This window comes from Buteo buteo, chromosome 22 (assembly GCF_964188355.1).
Source record: "Buteo buteo chromosome 22, bButBut1.hap1.1, whole genome shotgun sequence".
NCBI classification, from domain to species: Eukaryota; Metazoa; Chordata; class Aves; order Accipitriformes; family Accipitridae; genus Buteo; species Buteo buteo.
In genome coordinates, this window is record NC_134192.1 from 25403242 (window position 1) to 25419970 (window position 16729).

Consider the following 16729-nt stretch of genomic DNA (forward strand, 5'->3'; position numbering starts at 1 on the left):
TGCTGCATTTACTTCTTGGTTTTAGTGTCCTGTATGTGGGGAAGGAAAGGCTGTTTTTCCTTGACTTTCATGCGCTGAGAATTTGCAGAACACCCAGGCATGGCAAGCACAGCGTGAGAAAGTGAAAAGTGCCCCTCACATGCTCCTTTCATAATTATTTTTCATACTGTTCCAGACTAGCCCTCCCCACACCAACCACGGCAGCCTAGCCATCAATTTTTTATCTCATATTACTGTGTGCTTGCTAACACAGAGCTTTCCAGAATACATGAAAAACTTATTTTGGTCTGTCTCTCCTGGACTGTATGATGCCACCTCATCCAGTCCATGCTCAAAACGCTTTGCCATCTCCTAAAACAAGATTGCCATTTTGAAAAGTAGTATCCCTGTTATCATAGTTCCCCAAAGCAGAAGCAAGAGAGTGTTACCAAGGGTTGTCTTAGCGTACAGGTGTCTGTACTCGCATCATACAAAGGGCAAGAGATTTCTCCTGCCACTGTCCCCCCAACCACAAAGGTAAATGTAAATATAAATATATAAATAAACATATAAGCATATACACATCTTTTTTTTGTCAAGCAGTTTGAGTTTTAGCTTCCTGGTCCGTACATGCCCTGCTGGTGGTAGGTTCCCGTATGACTTAGTCCGAGTCAGTTTAAGCTTCTGCCCTCCTGTCCAGCCAGCCATGTTCCCCAGAAAGGAGTTTCATTAATTTGAACTTAACATGTTCTTTTCTCTTCCTTTTCTGAACCAAGAAGTATGTGGACACTGCAACCCACCCAAGCTTTTCCTGCTTCTCCCCATCCTAATGACTGCAGATAGGAGTTGCATCTCATGGAAAATTTCTGACGGAGGAATACAGGGCTACAAGGAGGAGCATGTGAAATCAGGTCCCAAAATCTCTTGAATCTCTGTTGAACCTTTTTCCCAGATTTATCAAGTAGGATATTTTCAGAAGCATTTAGGGCTTAAGCTGGTTAGATGCCCTCTTTAATTACAGATATAACTGCAAATATAGGAGATACAGGTAAGAAATTAATTGAACAGATGATTCTCTAGGCCATGACTGAAACAACCACAAGGATATAAAGATTTTCTAACCAAATAAAGGCATGACAATTGTGTGTAGTAAAATCACTAGCTTCAGGGAAACAGAGATCAGGATGTTATAACCTGAAAAGACCCAAATTCAAACTCATACCAATAACATTGTCTTAATTAGATCATTGTTAATAACAAGTCGTCAAAAAAAAAATCACACTTCTATATGCATATAGGCTTTTAAGCACCACTGTTTTGCAGAATGAGCTATCAATTAGTCTAAGGTAAGAATATATGTAAAAGCAAGCAATTGCAATCAAAGCAAAGACCTCAAAAGAAAAGGAACAAGATAATATCAGAGCTCTCAGGGTTGTATACACAAATCTCCTGTTTTTAATGTTAAATTACATAACAACCTAATGAAGCTGCCTACGAATGACAACACAGGTGGAGCCATCTTTAAGCCACATAAAGACTATAAGAAATATTTTTTTCCCCACATTGCCACTACTTCAGAATGAGGTATGCAGCATGGATTGCTCTGGTATCCTGTACTGTGCTTCTACAGATGCAAACATTGTCTCACTATCATTAAAGGAGGGTTGGACTTTAGAATGTGGTCTAGGATTTTGTTGACTGCGTTGTTTAATTATTCTGGTTACTTGCATTTGAGGACTGGATGTTGAATTTGGATGTAACAATAGCAAAGTGCTCATAGCGATTTAGCTCAATACAATGAAGTGGAAAAGATTTCTGTCATTAGAGCATAAGAAAAATAAAGAGCTACAGAAGACAGAAAAAGGCATGTAAAAATCTCTTGAAGATAATGTTTCAGCAGAGAACAGATAATTCTCCTAGACAGGCCTAGTGTTCAGTTACTTAATAATACAGATTAACTGTAGCTAATATTACCTTTAATTAATAATAACACATCTCATTGCAGTTAAGAAATCACAAATTCATAGTCTCAGAGATACTCCAATAAGTTCCTTTTTTTCTCTCTAGGTGTATAATTGTTTACCTGTTTCCAAAGTAGTCTACAGGGAGATGCAGGTGCATATGGCCCTAATCCATGTTTTTAATTGAATGCAATTAATCAATTCAACCAAGCAGCTAAATTGCTGTGTGAGAAAGAAGGATCAATCTGTGGCATAGAGTGGGATGGTCAAGCCAGGTGCCTGCAGCTCTTGGAAATTATTTATTTTCAGAATTGAATACCTAAATTTCCCGCCTCTTAAATGGGATATAATGATACAGAATAGAATATTTCAGTTGGCAGTGACCTATAATGATCATCTGTCTCACACTGGTAATGTAAAGATTTAGGGTGTTTCATGAATCTTAATTTAAAACACAGTGGTGATCTTCACAGAAAAGCTGGTAAGAAAATGAATAGTAAGGACCCTGGTGGTTTAGTTCCTTACAAGTACTCTCCAAGACCTTCTTGTATGTAACATATGAGTTAAAACTTATTATTTAGAAAGAAATGCAAAGAGGAAAAGAAGAAGAAATAGGTGCTTAGGAATAAAAAGGAACAAAGGAAACTTTTTAAAGTCAAATTAGAAAACAAAAGGGGGGAAAAGCATAGTCAGGAGGAAATATGAAATAGAGTAGAAGCAGTTCTTAAATTTTCCTCTTTTCACTCTCCCTTAGGACTTCTGCTCTGCCCACATCTCTGACAGTCGTCACTGAGACACTTGCTGTTTTTTAAAAAGCGGAAGGAAAAACCATCAGCAGCTGTCCTGCATTCTCGATGACAAAGTGAGCAAAGAAAGGGAAGTGTCCCCAATTTACCCCCTGAGTTAGAGGGAGAAGGTTTGTCCTGCTTGAGAGAGAGAAGCTGCAGCCCCGGGAAGGATGGGAATGCTGGTGAGAGCAGCCGTGCTTATGAGTCCTCTTCTCTTCTGTAACGGTGAGTTTATGGAAAGGTCTCCTGCTTGGGGCAGTTCTATCTCTCATGCTGGTGTGTCTGCATGTGTTTGTACAGGGGTGGTTCTGTTTCGGGAATAGAAGTATGGCAAAAAGGCCGACGTCTTTGCATGCTGCTGTCTTGGTGCTCACTTGTTTCACATCCACTGGCTGTGGAGTGCAATGGTCCGTGAAGGCTATGGAAACGCTGCCCACGTACTTAGAGTACAAAGATCCCATATATGTTGTGATGGTTATTTCGTGGAGCACAGCCAGCAGCCCAGCACAAAGGGTCTGGTTAGTTCTTGTGTCCCCAGGAAAGGGGAGGTTTGGAAACCAGGAGGAAAGGGTAAAGAAATGTCTGTGGAAGCATAGGTTCAGCCCCAGGAGTGACAAAGATGTACTGGGACAAAGGCAACGGACCTCACTTTTATAGGAAAATTTAAAGAGTTTTAGACTTTGATCCATTGCTTAAGTTGCTTAAATCCAGCTTAGTCTGAAAAAGCAGTGTCTTTCAGAAGACCAAATGGGCAGTGGAGGAGAGAAAACCATAGAACCCCTGGTTCGATGTTAATGTGCGGTGCTTCCCAGGAAAGCCCCAAGAGTGACATCAGGTGGCGGGGCCAGACGCCAGCTGTGACCGAGGAGCTGTGCAACTCAGGCTTGAGACAAACTCCTTCCCTCAGGTCTAAGTCACGCGCTACTTCTGATCCTATGCTCTGCATGGTGCTCCCTTGCTTGCAGGTGAGCACCAGGCAGAGCATGAGCCAAACTGCACACGTCAGTGCCCCTGGCAATCAGCTGTCTCCCATCTGTCTTCCTAATGCCACGTCGCTTTTTTGTCAGCCTGTCCCTGAACAGACTGTCCGTCATCATCTATACTGACTGCGCAGGCTTTTGATTTGGTGGATTCCATTTGCTGATGCTCTCACCACCCCTTCATCCCCCGGGAGCTGCCTTCACCGTGATGGCTTTTTTTTATTCTTTTATTTTATTTCTCCATTCTTCCTGCAGCTTTTCTGGACCTGACTGGCCCCAGTGAGGTCAAAGGCATATGGAAGGGATCTATCACCTTGCCATGTGCCTATGTGCCTGAGAAGGACTTTGTGCAGCAAACACTCAAGTGGACTGTGGTACATGACCAGAGCTCTGGCACCGTCTTTCGGAGGGACAGTTCTGGTGACCACGTTCTCCTGTCCAAGTACAGGGACAGGGTCAGCGTCCTAAAGGATGCCCCAGGGAACGTGTCTCTCCACATCCGGAACCTGGAGGTTTCTGATCGGGGAACCTACACTTGCCAGGTCACCTGGAGAGCCAGCAACAACAGCCTGATAGCAAAAGACATCACCACTAAAGTGGAGGTTGTTAAAGGTAAACCCAAGAAGGAAGCTGCGCAGGAGTGGAAGGCTTGGCTCAGGAAGCCTTTTGGGAATTGAGTAGACCAGGTAGACAGTGACCACCTGCTTCCGATGCAGGAGTGTTTTGCTGAGCAGTATAGATTCCAGCAAGAAGCAATAAATAGGTCAGAGAGACGAATTCTGCCCACAATACTGCGCCCTGCAGTTCAGGGGCTGGGGGAGGACTTGTGGCCTCTCACTTACCAATTTGTCCCTGGCTCTACCTGTATCTGATGGCTCAATGTTTCCAAGGGACACGCACCAGAGGGGAAGTCCCTGGGATATTGCATTGCTTTTCTTTGACCAAAGTTCATCGGCATGTGCCCAATCTCCCTTTGCCTGGGCAGTGGTGATTTATATAGGAACGGAGATGGCATCAACCCAGCAAACTGGCCCTCGTGTAGGAGGTGCAACGGCTGGCACAGCTGGTACAGGCACAGCTAAGCTGAGCTTAACCTGTGCAGAGAGGTGACGTGAGAGCGGTGCCCCTCTTCCCCCTGGGAAAGCGCTGAAAGCCAGAGCAAGAACTGCCATGGCAGGGGGGGAGGAACCTTCCCCACCGCAACCAGGGCCAGCGTGACCTGGGCCCCTCTGCTTTGTCTTCCAGTTGCAGCGACCAAGCCCATCATCAGGGCCAGCGAGCCGGGGCTGACTTTCCCGGCAGGAGCCAGGGCCAGCCTGACCTGTGTGGCCAACGGGTCTCTCCCCATCAGCTACCGCTGGTTCAGGAGGGTCCCGGGAGGGAAAGCCCTGCTCCTGAGCAGCCAGGCCGAGCTGGCGTGGGACAGCCTGCAGCCCTCCGACACCGGGAAGTACTACTGTGAGGCCGAAAACAGGGTCGGGGCCGGGGCTGTGCAGCAGAGCGACGCCGTTCAGCTGGTGGTGAGAGGTGAGTCCGCAGATCTGCAGCTGGACAGAAAACATCTGGAGTCCTTCCGTACTGGCACGGAACAATGTTCCTACTTCCCTTCCCTGAAAGAGGAAAACACAAAAAGCCTTAGCCTTCTGCACTCTGAAGTACCTCTCATCACTGGCGCTGGCTTCCTATCCTTTTTTTATTTCCTGTATTCTATTTCCCTCCTCCTCTTTAGAAGAACTGCTCTTTTCTCATGCAGAAGAGGTTCTGTATTTGAAACACATATTTATTCCTTTTGGCTTTTTTGAAATTCTTGCTGGCTGTGTAATGCTGCCTATTGCAGTTTAGCAAGTTTAGATGAGGAATCAGGACTTCATTTTGAGTATGAGGAACATACGAGTGGTAATTCAGTGGGTGAAAAAAATCAAACTGGCCTTTGTTCCTTATGATTGGCTACATGTTTCAGGAAAATACACTGTGCTTTATATACACTCTGATGTATCCAGGTGCTGCAAGATGATGCATGATGGATGCCTTCCTTGTGGAAGACTTGCTACTTTCCTTGGCTGGTAACTTGGTCATCAGCACCCTGAAGCCTGTGATCGCAGAGCCAAGCCACACAGTGACCTTTGAAAGAGGCAAAGCCTGCTGGGCTCCCAGTGGAATGGAGGTTATGGCTGAAACGATATGTTGTTTTTCATAGCAGTCGCACTTCAGAGTGTACAGCAAGGGAACAGGAATTAACGATGGCCAGGCTTGTCAACGCTGCTAGCATGCAGTCCCCCACCTGTCCTTGGATGGTGGCTGGTTCCTCATGGTCTTGGCCCACCAGCGGAGAATTCTGTATTGCAGCAGCATCACAAACATGGTCCAACTCCTGTGTGAGCCTCTCTCTCGTTCACCTTGCAGATCTGCCCACAACATCCCTCTCCGAGGGATGTGGGAACCCTGGGGAGATGCTACCCAACCACAGGTCGGGGTAACAACAGTTACGGCTGACAGCAAGGACAAGGAGTCGGCGGGAGGGTTTGACACCAGCGCTTAGCAGTGGATTTGGTTGCTGGGGAATACAGTCTTGACAATATTGAATTTTAGTCCATACGCCTCAGTTATTAATCCAAATGTTTCTGAACATAGAACATCTTCCTTTCCTCAGTCTCCAGTCTGCAGAGGGCTTTTAGCTTGCTCTTAGGGAGGCTGTGTCTCTGTAGGAGAGGCTCTGTATGTGTCTTAGGGCTGCTAGAAATGCCATTTCCTAACTTGTAGGTCATACAGGATGGTCTAGGTTCTGTTCTTTTTTAAAGGCCTTTTTTGCTTGTTTTCTGGTCTTGAATGAAAGCCGCTGGAGTGGGAGGCAGAGCTGGTATCTCTAGTAGCAGATACAAGTGATGCAAAAGCTGCTTCAGACCTGACTGGGAACAGTCTATCTTAGCAAGGACAGTTGTTTTCAGGGAGGGCTTGTCATTTCCCATTTGGTTTTGTGGGATGTGGGAATTCAGACCTGGGCTAGACTAGGTCTGCTTGTGGAAACTTTGTATTTTGGGGTTATGTTTCATTTGAATTTATAGTCCCCCACCAATCACACAGCACGTTGTGGGAATCAGCATCAGTGACCAAGAGCTAGGGGAAGATGTTGACAGTTGGTTTCTTTCTGTAAGAATAGTCAACAAACAGAGCTGGTGTTCAGAGGTACCTCAGTAACCTCCTGGACTCCTTGGGCTCCGCCACTATTACAGGTGTGTGTATGTGTATAGACATACATATATATATATATAGCTCCTGTATACATAGTATATATAGTGTATATATACTATATGTAGTGTCTCTCTAGTGCATATAGTATACTCTATATATTATAGTGTATATATAGTACTCATTTACAGAGTTTGCCTATTTTCACTGCCTTGTAAAGGTGATGGAGACATTCTCTTTTGATCCTACAGCTATAATCGCAGATCTCCTGGTGCTAAAATGAGGATTGGTAGTGCACTGTGAGCCTTTCACTCCTGTTTGTTTTGCAGATCTGCCCATGCCAGTAGTGACTCCTGAGAATGGCGTGGGATATCCAGAAAAGAATTACACAACTCAGAGTAAGTGGAGAGCAAAACAAAGCTAAGAACAAGACTAGGGACAGTAGTCAGTACCTTCAGCCTTAAAATTAGTGTTCTGCCTTTTGGCTGCAAATTGTATTAATGGCTATTCTCTTTTAAAAAGACTCCGGATGGTTTTATGGGTCGGGGGGGAAGCTTTCATAGCTGGAGCATACAGAGTTGTTGCTGTGTTCCCAACAGTAGTCCATTTTGGTCTTTTCTTTGAGCATCAAAGCTGGAACAGTAGAAAAGCCCCAGTGTGCAACTCCAGCAGATCTTCTATACCTCCTCGAGCTTTGCAGTGCCGTGGTAGGTTTAAATATGTTCCAAATACAACTGAACAGTATCCTTGAATGAAAAGCTGAGACCCTTTATTTCATGATGTGTACTGCAACTATTCTGCCCAGCTCACAGCCTCAGTTAGCCTTAGCATTGAGAGACTCTGCCAGCTGGCTTTATGGCTGTAGTCTCTCAGCGAGATGTACGCAGTCAGTCTGGCTGGCTCACACAGTTGCACCTATTCAGAGACCTGTGAGCAAGATGCTGTTAGGACGGGGATGAGCAGGGACAGGCACATGCAGTACAAACCTGCATGCCCACGACAGGGCTGGCTGCTGCTGTCCTCAGGGAAGCGGTCAGTGTCATGTAACTGCTACTGTGACCCAGGAGAGCTTCTCTGAAAGTCTTCTGCTGTACTGTTCTAGATTTCCAAGGGACTCACCTGTCCCTGTACCTGGTCATCCTGATTGCTGTGGTTTGTGGTGCTGTGGTTTTCCTTGTCATCTTTCTTATCATTTGCATTAGAAAGCCCAAAGACGGTGAGTAGAATGTTCTGGAAAACTTGAATGTGTTGTATGTACCCCACTTGGTTTTACCTTTGAGGGGGTTTGGGCATGGGGCTGGTACTGTGCTTGCAGCTACCGGTAGCAGCTGTGGTACCTCATCGTGGTTTAACCCCTGTCAGCAGCTCAGCCCCATGCAGCCATTCGCTCGCTCCCCCCCAGTAGGATGGGGGAGAGAATCAGAAGGGTAAAAGTGAGAAAACTCCTGGGTTCGGATAAAGATAGCTTAATAGGTAAAGCAAAAGCCGCATGTGCAAGTAAAGCAAAACGAGGAATTCATTCCCCACTTCCCATGGGCAGGCAGGTGTTCAGCCATCTCTAGCAAAGCGGGGCTCCATCATGTGTAAGGGTGGCCTGGGAAGACAAACGCCATGACTCCGAACATCCCCCCTTCCTCCCAGTTTTATTGCTGAGCATGACATCATACGGTCTGGAAAATCCCCTGGGGCAGTTGGGTCAGCTGTCCTGGCTGTGCCCCCCCAGCTCCTTGTGCAGCCCCAGCCTGCCCGCTGGCGGGGCAGGGCGGGCAGTAGAACAGCCCTTGGGGCTGTGCCAACCGGCTCAGCCATAACTGACACATCCCACTGTTACCAGCGCAAACCCAAAACGTGGCCCCATACCAGCCGCTGTGAAGAAAACTAACTCTATCCCAGCCCGAACCCGCACACCCCGGCATCACGCAGGCAGCCGGTCAGAAGGCGCACGGATCAAACGAGGTGGCGGAAGATCTAAAGAGGCAGAGGAGCCCCTTTCCCTCGGGGAAAACCAGTCGCAGCAGCTGGCGGGGGAGAGTCTGCCAGGCGCCGGCCGCAGCGGGCTCCCGGGACCCACCCGGGACCGTCCCCGCGGGCCGCCGGCAGCGCGCAGCAGAGGGCAGGCGCTGCCTGCGCTGCCCGTCCTGCCTGCGCTGCCCGTCCTGCCTGCGCTGCCCGTCCTGCCCGCCCCAGCCCCGCTGCCTGCGCTGCCCGCCCTGCCTGCGCTGCCCGTCCTGCCCGCCCCAGCCCCGCTGCCTGCGCTGCCCGCCCCATCCCGGCCGCGGGCAGCGCTCATCCCCGTGCTGGGTGCGGGGCCCCGGGTCTGTGCCCCCCCCGGGTCTGTGCCCCCCGGGTCTGTGCCCCCCCGGCCGGCCCTCTCGGCGGCCCGCCGCCCACCGCCGCCCGGGGACGGCTCCGTCCCTGCCGCTCTGCTCCGCGCGGGCAGCCGGTGGCTCGCAGACTTACCTGCTCCGCCGAGCTCGTCGCTCAGACCCGTTGAGGCAGCCGGTAGCCGGTAATCGCGTCCTGCTGCTCTCAGACACCTGTTTGCACCAGCTGCTGTTCAGTATTTCCCTTGGGACCCGGAGGAAAAGCGCTCACCCCCATCCTCCCCGTTCAGCACGGATTCATTTCCTTTCCAGTCTTCAGACCTAGGATGTATTTACTGAACGCCTCTGTCTTTTCTGCGCTGACGCCAGAAAGCGCCTGACAGACGCTTTCTTAGCGTCCCCTTTCTCGCCACGAGCCCCCGGCAGTGCACAGAGAACACCCTGGGGTTTGGGTTGGGGGTTTTTTAATGCTGATGGCCACAGTTTTCTCCTTGTCCCTTTATTTCTTTGATTACCCTTCTACAACACCGTGCCACCAATTAATACGAATTATGATCAAATACTCTTTTTGCCCTTCTTCTTTTTTCTTTTTTTTTTTAAAAGGAATCCAGAATAACCTCTTTCTAAATTGTTCTTTATTGAACTTCTAATGAATAGAAAAACTGTGGGAACTGGGAACTTCTAGTTTCTAAACTCAACTTTACCTTTGACCTTGGGCGGCCAGTTATTTTGAGCCAGTTGTGCTACAGCAGGGATATGGGTTGTTTTCATTTTCTTGGACTGAATCCTGAGAATAGGAGTCATCACCCACCTAACACGATCTCTACGGCTCCTATTTTTATTCTGTCTTCAGAGGTTGCTTTCTTATATCAAGAAGAGACATAGTAGAAACTTTTTTTGTGTGAATGTAAATGCAAATTATTGACACACATTCCTGATTCTTCTTTTCCAGCTCAAGTCTATGAAGTAAAATTGTGAGTATAACCCTTTCTCTAGCATATTGATGGGTCTTTGGGGCCTGTACGAGAGCAGGGGGAAAAAACACCAAACCCATGGTGCTACTTACCTGTCAGGATGAAAAGCCTTGTAAGCAGCATGGATAAAGAGGTTCAAAGTTAGCTCAGTAGTACATTGTACTGTTGATCTGTGGGCTTTCCACATCAACACATAGTGCAGGAAGAAAGAGCTTCTCCTTTGCAGTATTAGAATAATAAAAATGAGCAAGAGTTGTTTATTAACTCCTCAGACCAATGAGGCCTATTGAAGATCATTGCCAAGGATAAATTCCTAGTGTTTTTTCAAATGCAAAGAACAGGAATTCCCCTTCTACAGAGCTAAGGCTCCCGATGCAGAGATTATACTCTGATTTATCCCTGAAATATCCTTGGCTGAACTTGTCTCTCTTAATCATAGCTGTGGCAGGAATGTACAGCTATTTCTAAACTCAAGTTTCAGCATCCTGATCTACTTGTAACCTATGGAAGCTATACTGAAAAGCCTCATAATCCAGTCAAAATATAAAAGGAGAACCACTTATCTAGATAAAAATTGAAGTGCTGATGATTTGAGTGCCATGGTAGAACATGCCTGCAGCATTTGCCCAGGTGCTGTGTTTCCCAAGAAGTTTATAAAGCAACATTTTAAATAACAGTTGAACCCTGAGCAACTGAACAAGTAGTGTGATGGCATTTCTCCTCAGAGGATTTACCTTCATTTTAAAGATACAAGATACAAAAAGCTACATGGTGCGTGTAGTCTGCATGCAGTTCACCATTTACCATTCCTCCACCACTTTATATATATATATATATATATATATGTATGTATCTTGCAAAGAGCAGTTGTCTGGCTGTGCCATTCCAAGAAATGGTGGTAATCCTTGTGTTGCTTACATACCTTTTGCTGCCTCTGAAACTCTCCCTGGTTTGGAAGCAATGCTGCTATAATGTCCAAGGTTCTCCTGCTACCTAGAAGTAAAGGACAAGATTCTCTCTTATCATAATCCAGTGGCCCAGGTTTACATGGGTTTGAATCAGACAACAATCTTGCTCAAAATCTTGATGGTTGGGAGATGCTTTGTCTGCTCTGGTTGCAACTATTCTTTCGTATTGTATTTTGATTTCAGCCATAACTCAAGAACTGCAGCTTCTTCAAGGTGTGAAAGTACGGATCATTATGAGGCACCCATCTCCTCCACTGAAAACAACTATGTGATGGAGCCCATGGAAAACAAAAGATATGAAGAAATAAATACAAAAAAGAATGAATATGTTGGAAACACTGAAGGATCTCTATATGAAGTAGGGGACACTGTATGAGAACCAACAGTGCTCTACAGGTAGCTGTTCTGAAGAGTATCTTCATCCAGGCAAAATTTATCTTCCTATTCACCTTTGCCTCTGAAAAATAGGTTGGACAAGAAGTTTTTGCTCCTTCACAATTTGTGGAGCCTTAGCAATCTCTGCTGTGAAAATGCAAACCTCTTTAGGAACTTCAGTTACAGACTGCTGTATAGATCTTCTGATGTTGCTCTTTTTGCTTCCCTTTCACCACCCGTGTAGAAGAAAGCCCTTTGAAAGCTAGGGTATGCAGATCCCAGGCCAAGAGCACTGTACTAAACTTACTGCTTTATATGACCAAAAGGATCTGCGTTCACAGCCTTCATGGGTTGGGAGTAGAACTAGCACCAAGGGCTGCTCAACCTCCCCATCATCTTTGGGTAAGAAGTGCAGAATGAGGCTGGCCTGGGAATCGGCGTTTCTCCTCCCATCCACCTCAAGTGCTGCATAGGTGGTAGAATGTCCTTTTAATGTGAGATAGCCCTTAAAGAAACACTGAAAGATTAAAGCTAGGATAAAACCAGGAACCTTACCGTACTAGGAGCAGCAGTACAAAAAGAAGAAATGTCCCGTGCACCCATTGTGCTGTACTCAATGTGCCTTTCTGCAGCACTCACCAAAAGGTCCAGACATGCTTTCTATAGTTTTGGTGCAGAACAGCTTGGGCGATTCTGATACTGCAACAAGGCACATTCTTTCCAAGTTCACCTTCGCTATTCTCTCCTTTAATGCATGTTTAATATTTGAAAGATATTAGATACTTTTCCATAAGTTTGTGGATAGGATGTTTTAACATGCCTACATTATTTTGGTATGAATGTTTTTGCACGACCGGCTCACCTTTAAAATGCCAGCAAGCATTCACAATTACAGCTCCTCAGTAGATATTCATTAATTACTTTCCTCCCACCTTAGAAGGCCTGAAGGGTAAGTACAGAGCCAAAAAGCTGTGTTATTCGTAATTTCTACTGCCCTGACCAAACCTGTAACGTGGATACTGCAGAGTTATGGAAGAACCTTTTTATAGTGAACAGGGCAATACCATGTCCAATTAAAAGCCATGCAGACAGATGTAAAACAAAACAGGTGATGTGAGGGGTGAGGAGGATATCGGTGACACAGGCACAGGATTAGTGGGCCCCCAGATTTGCTGTTCACACTCAGGAAAGATCTGCATCTGCACTTCTCTGCAAGCATCAGCTCAAAATTCACCAGCATTCAAAAAGAGTATTAGGTGCTATTGGGAAAGGCATTCCAGTGCAATAGAAAACAGGACTGTGGTACTGTAAAAACTCATGGAATGCTTCTACCTTACATATGCGTGTAGGTGTCTCATCCTGAAAGGGTTTAACAGAGCTAGAAAAGTTACTGAGAACGATAATAAGAGGATGATGAGCAGCATGAAACCACTTCTGTGCAAATGCATTATACTTTCTCAGCTTGGAAAAAAAAGGACAAGGCAAAATGAGCAAATTCCACTCATCGTGACCAGTGTGGAGAAGATGAATAGGGACTATTTGTTTACAGTTTCTCCAAAGGAAAAGGAAGCAGATGTTAGCTAAACCTATCTGGTAGCACTTTTAAAGGGAGAGGAAAGGTGGTACTTTTATGCAATACAGAAATGAGGGTAGAATGCAATGCTACTCACCCACTGCTATGAGAACCCAATGTACACAGAGGTCCAGTGAGAAATTAGAGGAATGAATGATGTAAAAGTTCATCAAAATTCACAAACTGCAAGGCACACTTTACAGGTATTTATCAGTGACCTTATACATTCTCCCTGAATTTCCTGTACCACAAGTTTTATTTCTCTTTGTTAAGAATGTACTTAAAAATTAAGGTCTGGGAAACCTTGATTTCAAAATGGAAGAGAAACAAACATCTGTTTTGCTTGGTGATGATCTCTTGGAAAAAATTGTCAACATGTACATGCAGTTTATTGCAATCTGGAGAAGCAGATGAAAATCATTAAACTTCAGGACTGCAAAGTTAGTAGATTTTGTTATACTTCTCTTTATTTTGCCTATGAAAGTGGGTGTGTGAGAATGTCTGTGTGTGCCCAGGAATTACACTCCTAGGAACATATTAGATCTCTCTACTTGACAGCAGAGGAATTAGTTTAGGATGTGAAAGAAAATGAGTTCTCTTATGAAGTGTGTAAAAAGCCAGTGAAGTCTGACAGTCTTTCTTCCTAAGCAGGAAGGTGAGTAGGGGAGGAGAACTGTTGCAATAGTATTGCAAGGCACACAATTATCACTAAAAGGGTTTTCCAGGGAACAACAGAAAAATCACGACTGGTGTGCTGGGTTTGTGTGGTGGGATTTTGGTAGTGGGAGGGACCGCAGGGGTGGCTCCAGGGAGAAGCTGCTAGAAGCTTCCCTGGCTTCAAGTTGGACCTGCCTCTGGCCAAGGCCGAGCCTGTCAGTGATGGTAGTAGCACCTCTGGGTGAACAGATTTAAGAAGGGGAAACCTGCAGTGGAGACGGGAGTGGAAAGTGAGAGAAACCCCTGTGCAGATGCCAAGGTCAGTGAAGAAGGAGGGGGAGGAGGTGCACCGGAGGAGGGGACACCCCTGCAGCCCATGGTGAGATGGAAGCCCACGGAGGTGAATGGTGGAGGAGATGCCCACCTGCCATGAGTGGAAGACCCCACGCCAGAGGAGGTGGATGCCCCAAAGATGGCCATGACTCCATGGAAAACCCTGCGCTGGAGCAGCCTGTGCCTGAAGGACTGCAGCCTGTGGGAAGAACCCATGGCGGAGAAGTTTGTGGAGAGCTGTCTCATGTGGGAGGGACCCCACACTGGAGCAGGGGAAGAGTGAGGATTCCTCCCCCTGAGGAGGAAGGAGCAGCAGAGATGTTGCAAACTGACCACAACTCCCATTCCTCGTGCCACTGTGGGGGAGGAGGTAGAGAAAACCAGGAGTGGAGGTGAGCCGGGAAGGAAAGGGGGGTGGAGGAAGGTGTTTGGTTTTACTTCTCATTATGTTTTATTTGATTGGTAGTAAATTAAATTGATTTTGTTTTTTCCCCAAGTTGAGTCTTGTTTTTTGCCTGTGACCATAATCAGCGAGTGATCCCTCCCTGTCCTTGCATCATCCCACAAGCTTTTCTTCCTATTTTCTGCTCCCCATCCCACCGGGGTGGGGAAGAGTGAGCAAGCGGCCTCGTGGTGCTTTGTTGCTGGCTGGGCTGAAACCACGACAACTGGATAGTGTGTTAATGTGATGACAAAGCGACAATGTTGAAATTTTCAGGGAAACTGTCATGTTTTCTTAATCTTTCAATTCTAGATGAGGCTGCAGTTTTTGGAGCCCTGCAGTAATGTTCTCATTCTTTAAAAAGGGGGCTTAAAAAAAGCGTATGTGTGTGTGTGCATGTGTTTGGTAGGGAGGGGGTGGGAAGGGAATGTCACTGTTACTGGAAAGCAGCCCACCTGTCTGAGCTCCACCCCAGAAACAAACCTACTGCAATGGGAATAAGGGGCTTCAGTGCTATATGGAGGAACTGGGAAGCAGACATACTCCAAAGAAGTCAAGCGACAGGGTGAACATCTGAGCAAGGAGGTGGACATGACATGTGCTGCTTGGAGAATGAGGAGAAAAGAGCTTGTCCTTTCTGTAAGTGGTGTGATGGGTACAGCCATCCAGACCAGCAGCCTTGGCTCTTCAAAGGGGAGAGAGCTGAGCTCTGTGTGAACAAAAGAACAGCAATGCAGCCAGCACCATGAGCTCTTCCCTCCCTGCCTGTATTTCTACCACTGCTGGTCTTGACCTAGCTGGGAAAGACCCTCTGTGCTGTGCTAGGCTGAGGCAGTTATTTTAAGCAATGTCACCCCTGCTGTCAGTTCTCTCTGGAGTTAGCTTGCTTTCCCTTCTCCTTTCGTCCTTGTTTTCAGAGAGAAATTGTGGATTTTGCACTTGATGATGAAACGCCCCTAAAGGTTCTGGGGAAGTCAAAGTGTCATTAGTCGGACGAAGACACCCACCATGTCAGTAAAAGCAGTGGGTTTGCAAGGTGTGTTTTCTCAGGTGGGAGTGTGGTAACACTCGATACACTCAGATTACCTCAGCATGACTGCCTTGGCTCCCCAAACAGGGACTTGGCTCTGACCGCCCGAGACAACTCGCAGTGCTGTTCCTCTGAGGTGGTGTGATGTGGCCAGAGCTCCAGTCCCAGAAGAAGAGAGCACTAAGGCAAGATAGAGGTATGGAGACAAAGGGCTTTCCAAGGAAGAGCAGGCTGGTCACAATGTGGTCCGAGCGCATCAGGCATTCTCACTGTTGACACTCTGTGGATGACTGCTATCGGGTATCCCACAGCTGTGCCACAAAATCAAAAAACAATTCAATTTCAGTTGCATTGCAAAGCCACAGGCAATGTAGCTGTACAAACATGGATAAATAGCAGTTTTATACTGGCTAGACAACCGTGACCAGGAGCTGGTGATATTAAATAAAATGGTTTTAAGGCAAGCAGGAAAAGGCAAGCTCATGAAACTGAAAAGAAATCCATGAACTAGGTTCTCTGTGCATTTTGTGTCTGCATGCGCTGTTGGACAGCTGGACAATGCAAGACAGGCATTGGATCCTAATTCAGTGTGGGATATCTCCTGGAAAAAGAGCAGTTGCTGTGCATCTTTTGCAACACATCAGTGGTGTACAGCTGCATGCCAGGAAGGCAAGCTGAGGTTAAGGCAAATTTTCCTAGACCAGCACTTGTATTTACCAAAATCAGAGCTCAACCAGCCTTCATGGAGCCACTAAAAGGGAAACTGGGAACCTTGCAAACAGCAAGTATTATGATAGCAGCGAGGCTATCAAAAGCATCAGTAGGTAGCATGTGTGATAACTGCAGGTAAAGGTAAAATCTGTATTGCTCTAATAGCTGAATTTGTGAAGCCCACCTGTGGCACCAAGTAGGAAATGAATATTCAGATGACATCATATACATGGGTCTCTTTCTTAGGAAGTACTTACAAGGATTTGGCCGAGATAATAGGTAACCCAGAACTGATGTGATTGACCCGGGATTTCCTGGGAAGGGAAGCTGGTTTTCAGAAAGAGCACTTGTATATCACATTTCTGCCACACAGGCCTTGAAGGAGACGCTCATTTACACTAAGTTTCTGTTTCTTAAGGTGGAACAAAGGTCAAGTTTTCATTACTGT

The 16729-nt window shown here is 46.4% G+C and overlaps 1 protein-coding gene across 1 annotated transcript; it reads left to right on the forward strand.

The window, feature by feature from the left end:
- The first annotated feature begins 2673 nt into the window (after positions 1-2673).
- On the forward strand, positions 2674-15766 carry LOC142043201 (V-set and immunoglobulin domain-containing protein 4-like). The gene is made up of 9 exons (XM_075054076.1): positions 2674-2953; positions 3964-4320; positions 4954-5235; positions 7224-7292; positions 7997-8110; positions 10171-10192; positions 11344-14490; positions 15458-15576; positions 15658-15766. Exons 1-7 carry the CDS (start codon positions 2899-2901, stop codon positions 11534-11536), a joined length of 1092 nt encoding a protein of 363 aa, XP_074910177.1. The 5' UTR covers positions 2674-2898; the 3' UTR covers positions 11537-14490; positions 15458-15576; positions 15658-15766.
- Positions 15767-16729: the final 963 nt, after the last annotated feature.